The 20,222-nt window shown below is 39.7% G+C and overlaps 1 protein-coding gene across 2 annotated transcripts in view; it reads left to right on the top strand.

Moving 5' to 3' along the window:
• The window catches only part of LOC139628831 (zinc finger protein GLIS1), a 50,889-nt gene that overhangs the window by 8,870 nt on the left and 21,797 nt on the right, over positions 1 to 20,222 (top strand). For both annotated transcript variants that reach the window (XM_071490922.1, XM_071490921.1), the window contains one exon: positions 13,477 to 14,602. In XM_071490922.1, the coding sequence (XP_071347023.1) occupies positions 13,700 to 14,602 (903 nt within the window). In that variant the 5' untranslated portion in view covers positions 13,477 to 13,699. The remainder of the gene's footprint in view (positions 1 to 13,476; positions 14,603 to 20,222) is intronic.

Below are 20,222 nucleotides of genomic sequence, written 5' to 3'. Positions count from 1 at the left end.
TCCATATTTAACTGCAGGCAAACCTCCTTCTTCTTCTTCGTCTTGGTTGAATGATGCATTGATTCTGTTTAGGATAGTGGTCATATCCTTAAATTAAAGGTGCAATGTCACAATGTAATGCTTACAAGTTAAAATCTTGTCTTTAATTATTAGAGGCCAAATGTTTGAACAGAAAGTCAAGGTAGCCATTATGAAGAAGGACCTCTTTCACAGTGTTTATTAGTTCATGGTGATGCAGGTGATGCTAACACTTACTACTTCATGTACAGTTCTGTCTATCTGTATTTCAATTTACAACAATTGATAATCCAAAATGACCTTTAAGTTTATCCCTTTATGGCATCTTACCTTTAAATTGAGATAAACAGGAAATGTGGGGAGAGTGAAACATGTAAAAATCTAAATGATGAATCATAAATGTAGTTTAATATGAACCAAACTGTGATGTGTCGTCCTTCTTCGGTCGCTGTTTCCACAAGTTTGGAAATACGGTATGCGTAAGATGGCGACTGTTGAGGGTGAGAGGTGTCCATCGTTTTACACTCAAGTTTTTGACAGTTTTAAATGCACCATCTGGGTACTTTTAGTGGACTGCATACTGCCGTACTTGTCGGTGTGAACGCACTCATGCTCTCAAAATAGCTATTATGAACGTGGAAGTACGCAAATTTAGCCTTTACTATAAGTCTGTAGTTGTAAAAGTTGATAAACAGTTTATGAATAGGTTTTGATCAAGAAGTCCCAGTTTGGTCAAACAGTCTATTAGAAAGGTTTATCTACTGAATTAAAGCTAAAAAGACATGAAAAATGTTGCGCCACAGCCTTGCAACCCAAAAGATATAACTGATCAATACATCATTAATAAATTCATTCATTACAGCTCATAAACCCTTTATTAACAGTTCCTCATCAGAATGGTCAGCTACAAGTACCTGAAAACTCTTCATACATTACTTGACTAAATGAATTTACTTTTCTCTTCTGGCCCAAGAAAACAGCTTGTGTTGGTAGTGCACAGTCGATTTTTAGGGTTCTTTGCTGAAAACAGCTGCCTACACGAGAGCGGTGGAGGTGAACCAGAGTAAGTAAAAACAAAACAATGACCCAGGACAGACCAAAATACTTCAGCGAGTTGAGGGAGACCTGCAGAGCTGCTCGTGTCACTGTCGGTTGTCTCTACAAGTGACCTTTCTAATGACACAGTTATTTCATCTGTTTGTAATATAAAAAAATCGATTATTGCAGCTTTAAAAAAAAGAGAAGTACCTCTGCAGGTCAGGATGACTCCTTGGCACAGTTGAATCCAACCTTATAAAACTGTTTTGTGGTGTGGAAATGAAGACACAAGGCTTTTATAAAGGATAACATAATAAAACTAATTAGTTTTGAGGTCCACTATGAGGTCCTCAGTGGGAGGCTAGAGTTTCAGCAGCAGAGTTTGATTAAATCAATACAGCAGCAATATTGCAGCACACATATTGCTAAATAAACCCAACAACAAAGAGGAATTGTCTAAGAAAAATGAGAATCTTATGATGCCAAATTAAAAGTAAACTTCTTACAGGGCATGCAGCCACAGCCAGTAGCAACATCATGTACTGCTTTTGCATTAGTTTGTCTTGGGACACGTACACTAAAGAGAGGACCAGACTCGACGTAGAGGGAGTTGTTGCTATAAAGTTTAAATATTATTACTGGGAGTCACCTAAGACTAACATACCAGCATAACAAATATAGCAGTTAAATTGAAAAGATCTGTCAAGATTAATGACACTTTGCAGAATCAGCGAAGCAGACGTACACACAGCTTTGCTGGTTTCATCTGCCCCCACAGGAAAATGAATTTGCATTTCAAAGTTTTTCGGTCAAAAATCTCAGAGAGGAGTTTTTAAGTCTTTGGAGGTCCTGCTGGAAACAGAGAGACATGTTGAACATGAGCTACAATGTCAGTTTTCACTGATTGTTGGTTTGCGTTGTTCAGGGTATTGTTTTGGTATCAGTACGTGTTGTAAAGTTATGATCACGACCTGGATGAAGGTTGTGTTTACAGTATTTACTAATTTTCTAACAAGCTTCTTTCTTCCTTACTGTACTTTCTTGGCTTCATTTGCTCCTCTCCCATCCCAAATGTATTTGCAATTTGATTCCAAAAATTTCACAGTCCTGTGGAGAAAGCTATTGTTATATTCTAGCAGTGGTCTGGCTCAAAAATCTAGGCCCTGCACATCTGCAGCCTCAGTGGACCCCTTCCCCTTTTTGTACATCCACTTCCATGCATGTACAAATAACTAAATCAAAAAGGAAACACATTATCAGTGTAATTAAGTCAGTGTGTAAGTGTTTATAATGCGATTAAGAGCGTTTTCAGCATTCTGTAATTGACAGTGTGAAGCTTTCACTGTGACGTTACAGAATATTATTTATGTCAAAGTTATTTTTGGTCGTCATTGTACCTCAGCATGAGACAAAGGTGAAAAGCCATTTAAGTTAACATTTACACTGAGGCTGCCAGCATGCTTCTTCCGATTTCAATTCAAGAAACTCTGTTCATGCCCAGGGAGCAATTTAAAAGGACATAAAAACGTACAACACATACAACAAGTGCAAGACAAAAAACAACATCAGTGCAAAGACAATTGACAATGGTGCAAAAAGCAGTGACCTGTAGCTTTGGAAACCAACTCCCCCCACACCTTTCCAATGTCAGGTTTGAGGGGGGCTGTACCAGCATTTCAGGCAGTGTTTGACGAGTCGTGCAGAGGGGAGAAAGGAGCTTTGCACTTCTCTCTGTAGCCCTGTTTCTTACATTATTTGCACAAATATTTCTGCTTTGTGTGTTAAAGGAGGAGAAAGAGTCTGAAAATAAGCAGCGTTATCCCCTTATTTAAAAGATCTAGTGTCTCCCCGCTCACTTCTTTTCACTCCTTCCAGTCAGAACAACTTTGTACACTTTTGATCTCCAATGCGGTCAGACAACACGTTTTACAAACTAGTTCTAATGGAGCACAAACCAACCCTGAGAACAGACTATTGTGTTACTGTGCCAGGCCTGTTTGTTGTAACATAGAGACAGCAGATAAACAACACAGCACAACAGACTACTTAGTGTTTGTGTTGCAAATTTCCTTTCAGTGCAGATGAAAATGATTGAAAGGACTTTTAGCAGCAACTTGAGTTCACCTCGTGTGATATCCTCAGTGACATGAGAATATCTGATGATGGACCTGCAGCTGATTGACTCTGTGAGCCCATTAACACATATGAAATAAGAGGGCTATCCAATCTAAAAAAAAATCTAAGTGTAAATGCATCTCAGAAGCATTCAAGATGGATTGAAATACCATTGCTGAAACCACTTCTGGAGATGAATTTAGATGCATTCTATCCCAGATGTTGAAAAGGTTAAAACACATCTGGCTGTCCAAGTTGCATACTTAATCTTTATTCCTCCCATAGTGTCACTATGTCTGTAGTCTGTGGAAACAGCTACTCACTGTCTGATCTTCTTGATACATCCATGGTCTATGTCCTCTGTCTTTGTGAGAACTGCCGATAAAATTACACTGAATTTGTTCTGTGTCTCGTTGAAGCGAGAGCAGCTAAAACGGCTTCAGTGATTTCTGCATACAGGATCTAATGCAAGGAACATCAAGCTGCCACAGAGTTTATCTGATCACTGATCAGTTCAACCACTGAATGATCTGTGTGGGATAAAACTTTTGTCTTGGTCGTAGTTCATGAATACGATTCATTCATGTGTTTATTGGCAGCTGTTAGCTAACGCTGGCTAAGTTGTTGTAGCTAAACGACTAAAGCGCAGTTACCAAACAGCTCGGCTGAATCCAGACTCGTTGACTTAACAGGTGCACTCACAGGAAGTCCATGAGAGCCGAGGGTTGTCCAAGTCCACAATTCATCAAGTCCACAACAGGCCTCAAGCGCTCTCTGTTAACTGGTGACTCCTTTTGGTTAGCAGACTTCACCAGACATAATTCGTCCGTAACGATATAGATGCAACGATGTGATTTAAAAAAAAAAATTGAATAAAATAATAGATAATAATACAAATATGGACCATATTCATTTTTGAAGACATTTGCTTTCTTTTTCATTTATTGGCGTTTATTATAAGTTGCAAAACGAATCAGGCAAAGGTTGTTTTTTGTCCATCTACAGTTTCAGAGGCAGTAATATTGTTTTAGTTACATGAAATAGTCCGTAGCTAACTATTTATTCAACCAACCAGGACACTTAACTTTGCATGCTAATAATACTCTAAAACTTCCAGATTAAAACAACAACAAAAGACTTAGTGCCAGGCTTTTTGAGGATCAATGTCATGGCCCTGTTTACTTAGCGTGATTATCCCTCTCATTACGACGCCACTGTCAGCTTGTTTTGCAAAATTCATTTTCCCATGACATCATGTGAGTACTGCAAGAAGAGCTGGAAAGTGTTGGTTGATACAGTCTTGACTAATCTACTGGCTAAAATACTCATGAGTCACTAAACACAGGCTATAAAAACCACTAGATGTAAAACATAATCTATTTTCACAAGGTTTCTCAGACCAAATACCACCCAAAATTTGTTTGGAAAGACACGTTGGAGTCAGTCAGTACCCACCACACCAGACTGTCCATCGGTGAAGAGCTTTAGCAGACGTCTTGTGAAGCTGCTCCTATTTCAAGAGGCTGGCAGGCTGGTCCAGTCCAAGTGAAGTCTATAGGCTGCTGCTGCTGCAGCTCCTGCAGCTCCTGCTGTATCTGGTTCACGTGCTCTGCTCACACTGTCTTGTGGTTTGGACTGAGCCACTGTCATTTCACTGGAATTTCCTGCCATCTGCACTCAGTCAAAGTTTCTCACAGATTCACACCTGCTTGTAAATGTTTAGGTCTTGCCAAGGAGGAGAGGATGGAGGGATAGGTGAGCACTGATGGAGGAGAGGGAGAGGTCCACCCCGTCCCTCTTAGTCTCCAGTTTAGAAATAATAAGATGAAAACTGACTTGTTTGTAAAGGAAATGTGATTTGGTGGAAGACAGAGCTGTTTTTAATGATGGGACAGAAAGATGAGATAAAACACACATTTTCACATTTCTGGCACTCGTAAGTCACTTACTGCACTCCCATGGTGCTGGATGTGGTATTTAGATCAGTGTAAAAATATTCTGCTATCAAGGCATCTGATAATAGTATCAAGAGTTCAGTTCCCTTGGGGCCTAAGAAGGTTTTAAAAAGTCTAGAATATTTTTTTCTTGCCTGCTGCAGACAGCAAAAAAAAATCATAAAAAGTTTTAAATTGGTAAATACAGAAGTCTTACTCAAACAAAATGGTTACGGGAACCAAGCTCATTCACTTTCTTGCTAAGAAATATATATAAATATATATAATGTACAGCCATAAATGAATATTTAATAGTACAATATTTTCCTCTGTATTGTAGTAACAGAAGTATAATGATGCATCAAAAGAAAATACTCAAGTAGTGGTCATTGTTACAACCTTAAACCCTGAAGAGTCACCTGATGACAGCCCATAACAAGTTTATATACAGTAGAAAAGATTTTACATGGAGTTCCATCTAGTAAAAGATAAACACAGTTGGCTGTTGTTAGCTTGGAGGTACAGTTGATTTCACATCCCTAAAAATGCTATTTGCAGTGTTAACTATCTCACCACAGAGGAGGAGCCCAGGGAGGATCACTTTGTCTAAAGTTAAAAGCTATTGAAACCTTGTTCTTAGATGAAATGCCTGAATTGTAATTCCTCAACATATCTTCATTTTGTGCAACACGAGACTGTTATTCACCTGCTCCCACTGAGTTTACTTTGACCCAAACTGCCTCCCTAAATCTGAAAAGGGCCAAAGAATTTCTCTGGCTGCAATCACACAACAAAGTAGCCTAAAGTATTATGGAATTGGGAGTGTTACATGTCAGTGATACAAATGATCAAATTTATCATAATAACTGAGGGGATTTTACCACTGCAGACACTGTGAGACTTTCACAAAGTCTTCGACACAGTGCGGCCTTACTGATCACGTCTACGACTTGAGGTCGAACAGGGTCACAGCACACTGGGTCAAAAGACTGGAATGGCATGGAGCCAGGACTTTGTTAAAGCATTTTAGCTGTGGACCAGCTGTCGGAAGAGGACGTTAAATAGTCAAGTCCAGGCACTTTATAGTTTTAGTCACTCGCACCCTGTTAATTCCAGCATGAGCTCCATATAAACAGCACTTTTCCAAAACTAACTCTGCCCACATTTAGTCAAAAACAGCTTACCCTCTGGCTAATTCATGAGGGATCATACTAATAAAACAGAACTATTAATGCAAAAACTCCTTAACAACTTAAATGAAAAACAAATGTTGACATTCTGAAAAGTGATCAAAGACCCATTCATACCAGAATGTGGTAGAATTAAACAAACCTGATAATAAACACCTTTCATACACAAAATGCAGCTCAGAGTCCATTACAAAAGAAGTCTTTATGACAAAAGCAGAAGAAATGTTTCAGTTAAGATGTGAGCTGAAGTGTTGAACCTGAAACGTGAAACATATGATGTTTGTGATGTTGTGATTTCACATGTGAACCATATTCATAATCAATTCATGTTTGTCAATAACATGTATTTTAAAATTTAGATGATTAAAAGGCAGCATGTTTTCAGCTCTACATGTGAAAAAGCCTTAACATGTCAGTTCACACGTGCTTTTATCATAAGGAGAAAATAGAGAATATGATTAAAACAACAGTTAAAATATTAAAAATCATTTTTTAAAAAGGCAGTAAATCAAAAGATTTAGCAGTAAGCTAGTAGGCTAGCCGGCTAATAAACTAACAAGAGGCTGCAGCTTTCTGAGGCTGTGATGTTTTGAGCTAAATGCTAACACGTTAGCATGCTCACAATGACATGATGATGTTTAGCAGGTACAGCTGAGACAAGGCTGTTCCTCAACAGCACGTATGTATGGGTGAAATGAATGAGAGACATAATAAAACACGTCATCCCGACTATTATAATAAGATGAGCAGCTGATCGCAGTGCTGTGCAGGAGAGCTGATCCTGTTAGTGCTGCTAAAAGAAGTAAATAGCTTTCAGTGTTTGTCAGACTGCTGTAGAAGGAATTATGCATTTCCTTTCAGTTCCTCCACGCCGTTCATTCTTAAATCATAAAACTGATCAGATATTTGATGTAATGTCAGATGGAGCGCCCGAGTGACTGTGGTGCTTTTACCTGCACAGGTGCTTCAGCGATCTCCTGAAAATGAACTCTACACAAATCACTTCCCTTTCAGCAACTTTCCACATGAGGGTAGATCTGAATTAGATCAATCCATTAATGTTACATGTAACACATCACTGATTCTGGCTAGATGTAGAGCATGGGAGTTTCTTCTCTGCTGACGTGATAGACATGTTAATGAGCTTGAGAGAGAGATGCTGGTGCTTTTGAAGGACTGTTTAGGGTTATTATTTTCCTCAGAAAGCCAGAAGTGATCAGATTTGATCAGTGTTATCTATTTAGGATTGATGCCAATGATCTTTTATACTTGGGTATTTAAGTTTGATTTGGATCACAGTCGGATTTTCCCCAGCACTGACTGTTCTCTGAGGAACCAAGCTGTCCAGGTAAACCTTGGCCTTGAGGTTATTTGCAATGTAAGCAACACTCCACTGGATCTTTTGGCTTTGGTCAAAAGGGAAAAAAGCAAAGCAGTGAGCATTGCATTTTGCCGTCTGCATCATCTCAGCCCCCTCCAGCTGGAGTATCGATATAACCGGGGATGGAAGAGTAATCACCTCCTCTTGTGGGGTGTTGTGGTGCATTCCTCATTTCAGTTTCAAGCTGTGTTTCCACAGTCATCAGTGGTGGTGTCACCTGGACGGGCCTCTTCTGGGAGCAGAGCCGCAAAATGCAAACATTTAGACTTAGTCATTGTTGAATTGTTGTCATGGCACTGGTGCTGCTTCAGTGGCTGATCACTCACTTGGATGGGGTAGAAATTTCTGCTTGTTTGGAAAAACTGTCATCAGCATCTATTTCACGCTCACCGTCAGCAGACTTGGCTGCAGGAATGAGACTGGCACGCTGAGCCGTCAGGTTCAGAAGCGAGGTGGCAACTTCCAGTCATGAGGCCGTATCCAGACTCCTGGCATGACCTTACCGCAGACAGGTGTTACTGCACCTACACCATACTCTGAGCTCTACGTCAACATGAACTAAATGCTCTTTGGAGCTGGCGTGTTCACTCTAGACCTTTTGGTCATGGAAGGCAACCTCACCAGGTCTTAATGCTACAAATCTACACAGGAATTTCGTGGAAGCAAATTTTAATTTCAGCTCAACTCAACTTAAAGCTCTAGTTTATATTGTATTGCTTTAGGCATTAATCTAAAACATAACCTTTTGCAGTAGTCTTGCTTTATAATTAACCTAAACTGATGCAGACATTTGTGTTAATATGTCATTTGTTGGTGTACTACTGACCACAGCTTGGAGTTGTTGAGTCAGTTCAGCATCAGTGATTCACATGAATTACTCAGTGTTCAGCTCAGCTTTGGAGAAAAAGAGGTATCATTCACTTCTAATAACAACAGTCTGCTGTGTCTTTGTGCAGCTCTCAGTGTCAGGTCAGCAGCTTCAGGTTGGGCCTCTTCCCTCAGTATAAATAAATGTTTCAGGAGGCTCCGTTTCATGATCGTCTTGTTTAAGTTTCTCAGCCGAAGTCATTCGGCAGCTCGTAAAGCTGCTAAATTTCTACAGTGGTCGAAGACAGAACAAAAACAGAACATGTTGCTCAGCTGTTGTGCATATTCATCATTACATACAAAGTACATCATGTTTTTGGAGGAACAAACTCTTCTGGATGTCATGTAAGAGTCAGACCTTCCTGGTTCAAACAGAGAATCCAGCTGCTCATCTCACGGCAGGCAGGATGTGTCTGATCTGAAGCGATGCCATTTATCTTGTCTGCCTTTATTACTTTCTCGACTGTGAAACTAATTTATTTTAAGGCCTTTTAAGATTTTACTGGGGACAGAAGAAAGAGATATCACAGAGTGAGGGAGAGAAAGAGATGCAATAAATGTCTCAAATTGGCTTCTTAATCCAGAACAAAAAAAAAAAAAAAAATTGAAAGTGTCAGGGAATTATTATTTACATATTGATGTTTGAGGATCAAGAGCCTTTGTAAAGAGTTTGGAAGCTTCGGACTGAGCAGCATTTGCCTAAAACCTTAGAGAAATGATGATTTATCTGCAAGATCACTGGTTTGTTTGAAAAATCATGCCTGGGAAAATTTAATAAATTACCGTCTTCTCTTCCTCTCTCTTCCTTTCTCTTTGGTTTTGACATTCAGCTGCACAGTGTTTGCCAGTGGTCACTCTCAGGTATGAAATGTGTTTAACTTTAAGAATTTAAAGCAGGCGGTTGTTAGAAAAGCGCAGGTATGCTCATTCAATTTCCTCTGGATAAATAAAGGTTAATGACCTGAGAGTAGAGTAAATTATGATTTATTATCACACTCCAAGCCCACAAAATTGGTTTCACAGGATGAACCTATTTTGAAAACGGAGGCCCTGAGGCACACAATATTAAGAGAAGTGTAAACTCCGACCCTCCTGCCAACTTTCTGTGTTACTGGGATACCAGTCTCTCATGTCTTTTATAAAAACACAAGCGACAGTTGTGAAACTAGTTACGTCATTCAGATGTTTTCTTTTATGCACGGCCAGCCACATTCATGAGATTTTGTCCTCTTGCAAACATATTGTCCGAACTGAAGATACACTGCACCTGTGGGTATTTCTACCCACAAAAACTGTCCCCATGTATTTGTTAAATCCAGGAACTAAGATTTACAACACTTATTTTCCTCTCAAAGCCAAAAAACTCATATGATTTATATAAAGAAAGTCATAAAAGGAGGGGCAGGATTTCAAATCAGAGCTCAGACCTATCTTTAAATGAATGATGCTAATTCCATATGACTCAGTGATCTTATTTTTATTATTGTTAGATCGTAACTTCCTGCTGAAAAGACATGCATACAAAGAAATACGGAATTAATTACTGTACAAACAATGAAGACACATAGACCAACATTAGCATTCAAACGCATGTTTGTGTCCGCCTGATGGATTTAAGGACAACATTCATTCTACCTTAAGCTCTGTTTTTGGTCTCCACCAACTCCTGAGAGAAATATCTGGATCATTAGCTGCTAAATGCTTCACTATGTTCACCGACTATTTGCTGTGGTTCATCTGAGCTTTTTCACCAGTGACGCTGAACCAAAACAGTAAACAAAAACAATGAGCTGAAACACATTTAAACGGGCAGTAGAGCTCTGGTGAACTGCAGTTGGGTGGTAATTCTTTGTCTGCGCTTCATTATGAGCGATCCCTTTCACATTACACCCAGTCATTTGATACTTTGTTTATATAAAAATATTGATTAGTGCAGCTTTAAAAGCAGGAGTAGCAGGAGTGACTGGCTGTTCCCATTGAGACACTGTATATTTACATGAAACAATCTTCAAATTCATCTGTATAAATGAAGTTTATGTAGATACATAATGACAGCATCTAATATTTGCCTGTTTCAGCTAACGAATTCATTGTTTACATGAGTCTGTGTCACTGTCAATCCACTCTGATGCCTATATAACACCACTGAGGATTATTTAAGAAGAATGGGATTAGGTAACTGTATTTTGTCTGTTTATTCCCATCTATCATTTCAATAAGGATCTGTTTCCCATGTTTCAGTTGAACCAAAAAGCACGAAAAAAGTTTGTAATTCAAGAACCAAAGTGCTTATTGTTGAGACAAGTACACATTTGCTTGTCCTGAAATGCCACAGCTGTGTTTAGCTAACCTCAGCGAGTGAGTCTTTAAAAGACACCACATGAGATGGGCCTGCTATTTTATAAAGTTTGCTGGCTCAGTTGAGGCTTTGTGGGACACTTTTCTTAGTTTTACTGTCTGACTCTTCTTTCTGGATTAGGACCAAAGTGGTTTTTGCAAACAGACACTGCTAAAAAAAAAAAAAAAAAAAAAAAAAAAAACACAACAAAAAAGTTTTGCTATATTTGCTGCTTTGCAAAATTTACGACAAAGTGGATTATGACATGCAGATAGTGCCATCGTATTTAAACACAGAAAAGATATTAGATGGTTATTCAGATTTATTCTTAGACTGTAGTGAACTCAATGTTTTATTTGCATCTGAAATCCCACAGTTTGCCCTCAAAACTCTAATATTGGTTTTAACTGTTAAAGCCAGCAGGTACTAGGTTGCAATTATCATATTTAAAACATACCAAACCCTGAGTATCATTAATCCCGTTCAACACGTTGACACGCAGACACATCACAACCTCTCTAATTAAGATTCAACCACAGTTCCCGTGACTGGTCTGCTACATGACTCTGGTGGGGGGAACTCCAGCGATTTACGGGAAGAATCATAAAACTGTAAACCAGACTATACCAGGAAACTATGGGCTTGAACCTACACTTAGTGAGTCCTTTGTCAGCTAATATAACTACAGAGGTGAACTTACTCATCCTCTTAGCTGAGTGGGTTCCTGGCTTGTAAAACAACTATCCGCATAAAAATCCCATTGACTCTTTCCGATGACTAATTACATGTGGCAGAGATCCTGTTGTAAATTAGATCATCAATATCTGGCAGATGGCAGAGAACAGTGGAAATCAAGTCTATTCCCATAAACACTCAAGGATTTTTGCACAGTAGAGCTACTGTATATGTGACAGGGTTTGGGGGTGGGGGGGGCTTCTGTTTGACCCACTATTTTCCAGCCTCCTTGTCCTGCATCACAAGCTTGCAGAGATGTGGCCCATTACTTGTCCTCTGTTAACAAGCATCTGGACCAGGTTTCAGGCAGTCGGCTGCCGCACAACGCCTGGCTGTTTGCTGCAAGGGTGGCCTTAATGCCTGCAGTAATGAATCAGCCCCGACTGTTACAGCAGCTCAAAGGAAACCAAATATACACTCGCTGCAGTGTCGCACTCAGATGTGCTTGATTGAACCCTGCGGACAAGGGGGTCGGACACGCTGTTTGTTTGGGTTTCACTTCATCCAAAAACTTCTCCGCTGGTCACTTCGGTCCATTTGTTGTTAATGATTGAACACAGTGTTGCCGATGGCTGGAAATGAGGGAATAATGTTCAGAGGGTGGCACATTTTGGGTTTTATGTTTCAGCCCTTGGAATGGCATGGCGAGCTGTCACACCAGCTGAGTCATAGCTCTGCAACATCACAATAAATCCTGAGTCATTTCAGCCAATAGTAGTTCACAACAGTGGAGGAATGTTTTTATTCAAGCACTGGGAAGATCCATAAATTTTACACATCAAAGTCTGTTTACAGTTCTCGAGAAGCACTATTGCATATGTGAAACAAGTTTATGGCTTCAGAGGATGCTGTGGGAAATATATCACCTGAGTCAGTGTCGGTTTGGTCTGAAAACTTCAAGTTTGAAAATGAAAAAAAATCTGGGGGTTTGGAGTCAGGAAGCAGTGAGTTTACCAGACCTCTGTGATCTGCTCCTCATTTCTGCTTGAGCCTAATGGCTTGAGGCTACATTAGCCTCCATTAACATAACACACCCAAGTTTCTGACCGAGCTGTTGGTGGTCGAGTTGCATTATGGATAATGTAGGCACCAGACATGGAAGAAGAGCATGGAGTAAAAGAGACGATATCTGTGGATCTGCTGCATGATCCTTGATCCTGTTTTTAAAAAAACTGTTCATTGTGAGTGCAAGAATGCTAAATCAGTAAAGTACAATTTCGTGGCAGGATTTCCATTTTATTCCATTTTGTATTTAAACTCTATCACATTACTGTACAACACTGATCCGATAACTGCAGTCACTTTACAGGTTAGGATTTTGTTGAATATTAAGCCAGTGGTTCCCAACCTTTTTGACTTGTGACTTCTTACAAAAAAAAAACAAAATCCACATCTTGTTTGAGAGGTCTATGAGTAGTCAGCACTTTTATCAAAGAAACATTTCCCTAAACTTATCAGATAGTAATCTGTAGTAAAGTAAAGCCCAGAATTAATGCAGATTGGTGTAGCAAAACTTTGTTTTTGCAACACCCTCTCAGATTTATCTTGTGACCCTTTGAAGGGGCCCAATCCCTAGGTTGAACAACTACCTAACTGTATATAAAGTAGTTTAAACTAGTTACAGCAGTAAGATGCTGCTCATCCATTGATGCATGTATTAACAATCTGATAATGTCAGATACATCTTCCTCAGAGGGTATTTTATTGTGCTTTATTCCTAGTTGAGTAAAAGACCCAAGTACTTCCCCACCACTGTTCTCACAAAGCTGAGTTTATGTGATTTGTTTCAGAAGGTGTTTTGCATTAGTGATTGTTGTTTTTTAAGGTGACTCATTTGGGTTTGGTTTCTGTCTCCCACAGAGCACAAGAGATGACTGACCACGCAGCAGTTTGGAACAAATGACAGAAGATTACACATGCAGAAGATGCCAGCAGCTGGAGATCATTTTGATTGCATTTGAGCAGTAAGAGATGGCACGGACAGGTTTACCTCCAATGGATTCTTAAAGCTGCTTCAAGACAATAAACAGCAACGATTTTACTGAAGGGATCTCTCGCTGGAAGTCAGAGAGCGGGGGCCAGGATGTGGCCCCCTGACCTCGGACCTCCAGACGCCCAGATGACTCTTCCTGGTTTTGGTAGTGTGTTTGAAGATGCTGAGGACCTTCAGGCGCCGCTGTCTTCTGGTGGCTTCTGTCAGTCGTCGATACATTCAGGTGGTCTGTGCTGTCTACCAAGGACGTCCCTATCCCTGTCCTCCCTGGGGCGAGACCTCACCTCCTTACTCAACTGTAAGACTAATGGATCCCACATTGAAAAGACTATGGAGGACTTTGCCACTACAGCACACACAGACCCTAAAAACACCCAGAGGTTCGGTTGTTACCCTCAGCCCTCCCTCCCTTTGTCCTACATGCTCACCAGCTGTGCCACATCTCCTTCTTTCTGCTCCCCCTCGTCCTCAGTATCCTCTACCTCCTCATCATCATCTTTATTTTTTGCCTCTTCCTTGCCTCTTTCTAATGCCAACAACAAAACATCTCAGCAACAACAAAAGCTACAAGAAGAGTACTGCTCCATTAAACAGGAGCCTGCAGATGATTTCTTGCCGTGTAAGAGAGAACCGTTTCAAGTGAACAACCAGCAGGGGGAGCTGTTCCACGTTGGCCAGCCCCTTCAATGCCACGACGGTCAGGACAGCACCCAGACACCCATGCATTCCCCGAGGTTAAACGGACCTGTAGGACAGGACCCTCTCATGGACCAACAGGAGCAGCTGTGTCATTGGATCGACTGCAGCGCAAATTACAGCAGCCAGGAGGAGCTGGTGAGGCACATCGAGAAGGTTCACATTGACCAGCGTAAAGGGGAGGAGTTTGCATGTTTCTGGGCCGGCTGTGTGCGGCGCCACAAACCCTTCAATGCTCGATACAAGCTGCTCATCCACATGAGGGTTCATTCTGGAGAAAAACCCAATAAATGCATGGTGAGTCTAATTTTGTATGCAATGCACTTTCAGACTATTAAATATTCTCGGAAGACATATTAAGCTTTAAAACTCAACATTCACGCCTTATGGCTGATAGCCGCAACCACAGCTGCTGGCCACTAAACAGCTCCAATAGAGATGTGCTCAGATGAAGGAAAAGAGTTGTAGTTTAGCACCAGGTGTGTTTCCATTAACCTGCTTAATGTGCAGTTTTAAATTGCTATCTTAAAAATGAATTTATTTCAAAACAATTCTTAAATATTGCAAAAGATTTTCAGACAATTTGACAAAGCAAATTTGAAATGCAAACACTTTTTTGCATTCAAGTTGCGGCGCCTGCCATATTATGCCCCAGGGAGCCAGTTCCAACCAGAGGCAGACTGCTGAAAATGTGTTGTCACGTTTAATTAGAATGATACAGTGAGAGGAGAAAACCCAGTTTTATTCGCATAACATCACTCAGTGGAAAAACAGACCATTCGCAACTGTGTTTTGTGGACTTTTCTAAAAAAATTGCTTCTATTGTGCTCAAAACTGCAAGAGAAACCCGGCTACTGATCTGCAATAGTTAAATGACAATTTGTCCATTCTAGACCCTTAATGCAGTGCTGAACATTTCTGTGTCCTTCCTCAGGGAATTAAAAGTAGGGACATTTGACCACTGGGATGCTGTATAGCAATGAGTGGATCCCTATGTTATTTGTCTCTAGGATGATACTGTTTTCTGTTGCCTAAAATGTACAGTAATGTATATTAACACTTGGTAGTGGCTATGCAGTGCAGGTCTTTGCAAAAAAAATGTAGAAGCAGTGAATGTGTTTATTTTGAATGCAAATGATATAGGGTACCTTTAAGTCACTTACACTTACATTAGGTAGAAGTGGATGAGGGAAATTATGCTTATTTGCTCTTGAAACGTTCAAGAGTCCTGAAATAAATCACCCAAATGGGCAAGCACAGCAAGGTGGTTACCAGCTGAAGCCCTTAATACATCCCACAACTGAAAAAAAAACCAAAACTTGTTAAAACGGTATTGTGAAAATTATTGTCAAATACCAATTCTGAATAAATGTTTTAATTAATCCATTTTAATTCAGAATTTCTTGTTTGTGTTATTGTTTGCAGTCATTTCGATGTTAAATGTTCATATGGAGGAACTTGTGGAGACAGTGTGTATAGTGGTATTTCTACGAGTCCCAAGTGATCGCTTTCAACACAGTTGGCTTGAAACCTTCAATGCTTCAACTAGGTTTCATCAACCCGTCACTAATGGCCTTCACAGCCTCCAGATCTCAACCCAGCTCAGCACCTGTGGGAGGTTTTAGGATAATATGTTGGACAGTGCTCTCCAAACACCAAATGAGAGAATATGTTTTGTTCGAATGTTGCTGTTCATTCCTCCAGTCGAGTTCAGTTAATCTATGACAAGAAGGCAATGAAAACTGTTTTGACGGCTAAAGGTGGAACAACACCTCATTAAGACGTTTTATGTTGGTTTTTCCATTAGTTTGTCACCCAGTCCATTCGTGGACGGATTATTTTTCAATTTTGTCCATTTGTAAAGTCTGTATTAATTTCTCTTTTTCTCTCCAGTTAAATATGTTGAAGTCTTTTGATGAGATGTAAAAGGCTTGAAAGAAGCAATTCCTCTTTAATTCAAAGTGACTCAGGGTTTTTCAGTCAGTTCACTCACATAGATTTATCCAAAACGTGCAGGAATCAAACTGGCAAGCTCAGCAACAGTTGCTACCATTTTCACTTCGTCAAAACATATCTCATCCTTTCCAACTTTGCGTTTGCTTCAAATGGGCCATTTAGAGGTTTTAACTGGGTTTGAAAGGTATTAACTTGCTTACAGTACGTCTCGACTTCCCTCAGACTGTGCAGCCGGTGATCTACAGTCTGTTAGAGATGATCAAAAGGTTTCCTCTACTCACGACAGGTTTCCCTTACTCATGCATACCAGAGGAAGAAATGTGGCAGTAGTGAATGAATGGAGGATGTGTCTGTAGCACTGAGCCTCCAAGGTCCACCTGATCAGCCTGCGGTTATTCTGACAAATGCAATAATTGGATGTTATATTCAGAGATGTAATAAGATAAATCATTAGATTCTGTGTTCTGACAGAGAAGAAGTTTCTAATCAACTTGTCCTCTTACACATGCAGGCTGTCTGAAGCATAGACTGTCTACAAAGATGGATGGTTTCTTCTGTAAAGTTTGGCATTTGAACATGGGAGTCTATGGGGATCGACTTGCTTTTGGAGCCAGCCTCAAGCGGCCTTTTGAGGAACAGCAGATTTTGGCAGTTCTGTGTTGGCTTCGTTTTTCAGCCTCAGTGGTTGCTGCTTTGTCTAAAGTTGAAATCCCTCAGTCCTGGTTGATTTTATGATACCTGTCATTCCCATGGTAACAGCAACTGTAGTTTTATACTACAAGTCCCAGAATTCTTGGGGAATGAAACGTTCGTTGAGCTGCTTCTTTGCTAAAGATACGAGCAGAAGAGTAATACATGTATGTTATAGTGCAGCCGAACAACATTGTGTTAATTTAATCAAGATGTCAGTCAATACTTGTAATTTTTCCATTATGTCATTAGCAACCGCAATCTGATTGCAGGTAGAGCTGGAACAATTAGTCAATTAATCAATTAGCCGATTGACAGAAAATTTTACAAGTATTTTGCTAATCAACAAATCATTTTAGTCATTTTTCGAACAATAAATACCAAATATTCTCTGGTTTAAGGTTCTCTGATTCTCTTTTGTTTATTGTATGTGACAATAAATTAAAGATCTTTAGCTTTTGGACTATTGGTCGCAATGAACAAACAAATAGTAGACTTTACTGTGGGCTCTTACTATGACCTCAATTCAAAATATATAACTGAATGAATGCCTCTATGATGGTGACCCTACAGTGGCCTTCTTGTAATGTAAAAACCTGAATGGCCCACTCTAGAGCCAGTGTTTGGTTTGTCTGTTTGGTTTGTGTGGGCCACCATAGAAACATGGCACAACATGGTGGAAGACGATCCTTTCCCTATGTATATGAATTCTAACCTAACAAAGTTTCAGGTTATACACTAGTGAAAACATAATTATGAACATAATTATTATATTCCCTTTCTGCCAAAAAATCCCCTACATCCTACACACTGGTCCTTTAAACAGCTATTGCAGGAGAAATAAATACTTGGGTTTGTTCCCACAGAGAAAACTCTTTCAGTATTAAATATTTTTTCATGTTTCCGGGCAACTTGTCTCATCAATGAAGAGTCTATCTTTAAAGGATGATGGACTATAAAAACAAAATGACACAATAAATACAACAAAGGAAACACATGTATTTTGTAATTCAAGATGCACGTCCAAGATAAAGACAAACCAGACCCCATTAGGTCAGATGTGGTCAGAGACCGTGATGTTTCTACATTAACCATCACAACTGTGGCCTTTGAGCCTCAGCACAGGCTCACCCTCCATCACTTGTCATGAGTCATCTTCTGACACACACTGCAGCTTGAACACGTCTGTCCCATGATGACCTTCAGCTCGGCGCCAAATCCCTGTCCCTGAGAGTGAGTAACTCCCTCTGTAATTCCCCAGCGACTCCGCCGCTGTCATCAACCTGGGACTCCAATTAATAATTCATTCAGAAATTTTCACTCAGGGACACGCTTCCTACTTAAGTGAATTAGTTCATTAGAATGACATAATCTGCTGCCAGCTTGTAAATATATTACTGCAGGGAGACGCCTACGAACAGATTAATAGGATTAAATCAACACCACAAAAAAAAAAAAAAAATGTTAGTCACACTTGAACTACGTGAATAACGTCACGTCATTTTCATAAAGCATTCAGGCCAAAACATGTAAATTAAGTCATTCCTGGTGCTGCAATGGAAAATGAATATCTCACATGAATGTAGCCAGTGTTTGTTAATGAATTCAGCTTTATTTACCAGCTCATAATGTCAGGACTCATATTAGACAGGTGCTATTCAGGCTGTAAACACGAGCTCCCTAAGCGTTTTTAAATCCACCGTGGTCCATCCATCATTCATAATTTATGGTTCTGAAATGACGTTCATGTGTAGATATAAAGCGTACATTTAGTGATTCTTTATTTTTCTTCCCGTCAACAAATCCCAGAAAAAGACCAAACCCAACAATGATTCTAGTAACTAGTAAGTATTATCTGTGTAGCCAAACCCTGTGCCATAGAGCTCCATTCTTGGCCAGAAACTGTTAAATACACACCAGTGAGCCACATCACTGTGCTGGCTGAACATGGGCACTCTAGTTTATTTTGAATCAATAGCACATACACCGTCACGACTGTCCTCCCAGAAAACATGACAGCATCAGTCGTTTCAGCAAAAACCCTGTAACGACAAATGTTTAGATTCAGGTGACAAAGCCGTCTGGTGGCTGCAGGAATTATGACTCTTGTCCTCTGGCAAAGGAGGATGTAAGGTGACGTTATTATAGAGCCACAGAGTCCGAAGTGGGAGGAGGTTGGGACAAATGGATGGGTCAATAAAACATCAGACTTAAACATTGTTTCCTGTTTCCAACTGACAGTCTTTTTTTTTTTAAGCATGACCGCGATCGTTCCTCAACCTTAACCAAGGGTTTATTACTGTAACCATGACACTGAAGCTCCCCAACCTTTGACAAACTAGCAATTTCAATCTAGACCATGATCTTTCCCCAAACCGAGCCAAGTTGTTTTCGTGCCTAAAGCTAACCAAACCATAACCACAGTGTTGTCACATCATAAAACTTTATTTCTCAACAGTGATTTATAACGGTTTTAATTCACTTCAATTTTATTTATATAGTATGAAATCATAACATCCACTATCTCAGGGCACTTTACTGAGTAAGGTCAAGACCTTACAATATTATAGAGAAACCCAACAGTTCCCGTCATGAGCAACACGTAGCAGAGGTACAGATGGAAAACCTCACTCTTTCAGAAAAAACCTCTATGTGTTGTTTTACAGGGCAGCTACAAACTGTGTATTCTGAGGTTTAATCTAAAATATTTATTAAAAAGTTCTCACTAAAGCACCAACTCTGTTTTCATCCACAGTGGAAAATAATCTCAGACAAACTCACAGTTTACTCCTGTCTGAGTAACATTTGCTCCAAACCACAGTGAAACTTATTCAGCCTTATTTATTAAAAAGAAATAATGACATATAAATACATATATTATGTATAATATGCGTTATATATTTATATAATGATGGGTTACATCCTCATTGAGGACCAATGGGCTTGGAGCTGAGTGCCACAGGCTGGGGATAGTACAAAAAGATGGACCAATACATTATTGATTTGGGTGTTTCTTGATTTATCAGTAATATAAAATATCATCTTAATATCCTTTAAAGACATGTAGCACGGTATGAAGAAAAACATTGAAAAATGAAATGATTATCATGGGAACCATTACAGAAAAGAGCAATCACAGTACTGATTTTTAGGGAATAACAAACTAAATCTAAAATTGCAGGTTGTCTTTAAATGTGAAACAGAGTAAAGATTAATGTATAATTTCCTTGTGTTTATTAGGGTTAGAATTCACTCTCTGGTCACGTGTAAA

The sequence above is a fragment of the Trachinotus anak genome, unplaced genomic scaffold, assembly GCF_046630095.1.
Source record: "Trachinotus anak isolate AG129_WGS33_773 ecotype Australia unplaced genomic scaffold, CSIRO_AGI_Tana_v1 ptg000012l, whole genome shotgun sequence".
NCBI lineage: Eukaryota > Metazoa > Chordata > Actinopteri > Carangiformes > Carangidae > Trachinotus > Trachinotus anak.
The sequence above is the reverse complement of the archived record's forward strand: the minus strand, read 5'-3'. Positions and strand labels throughout refer to the sequence as shown.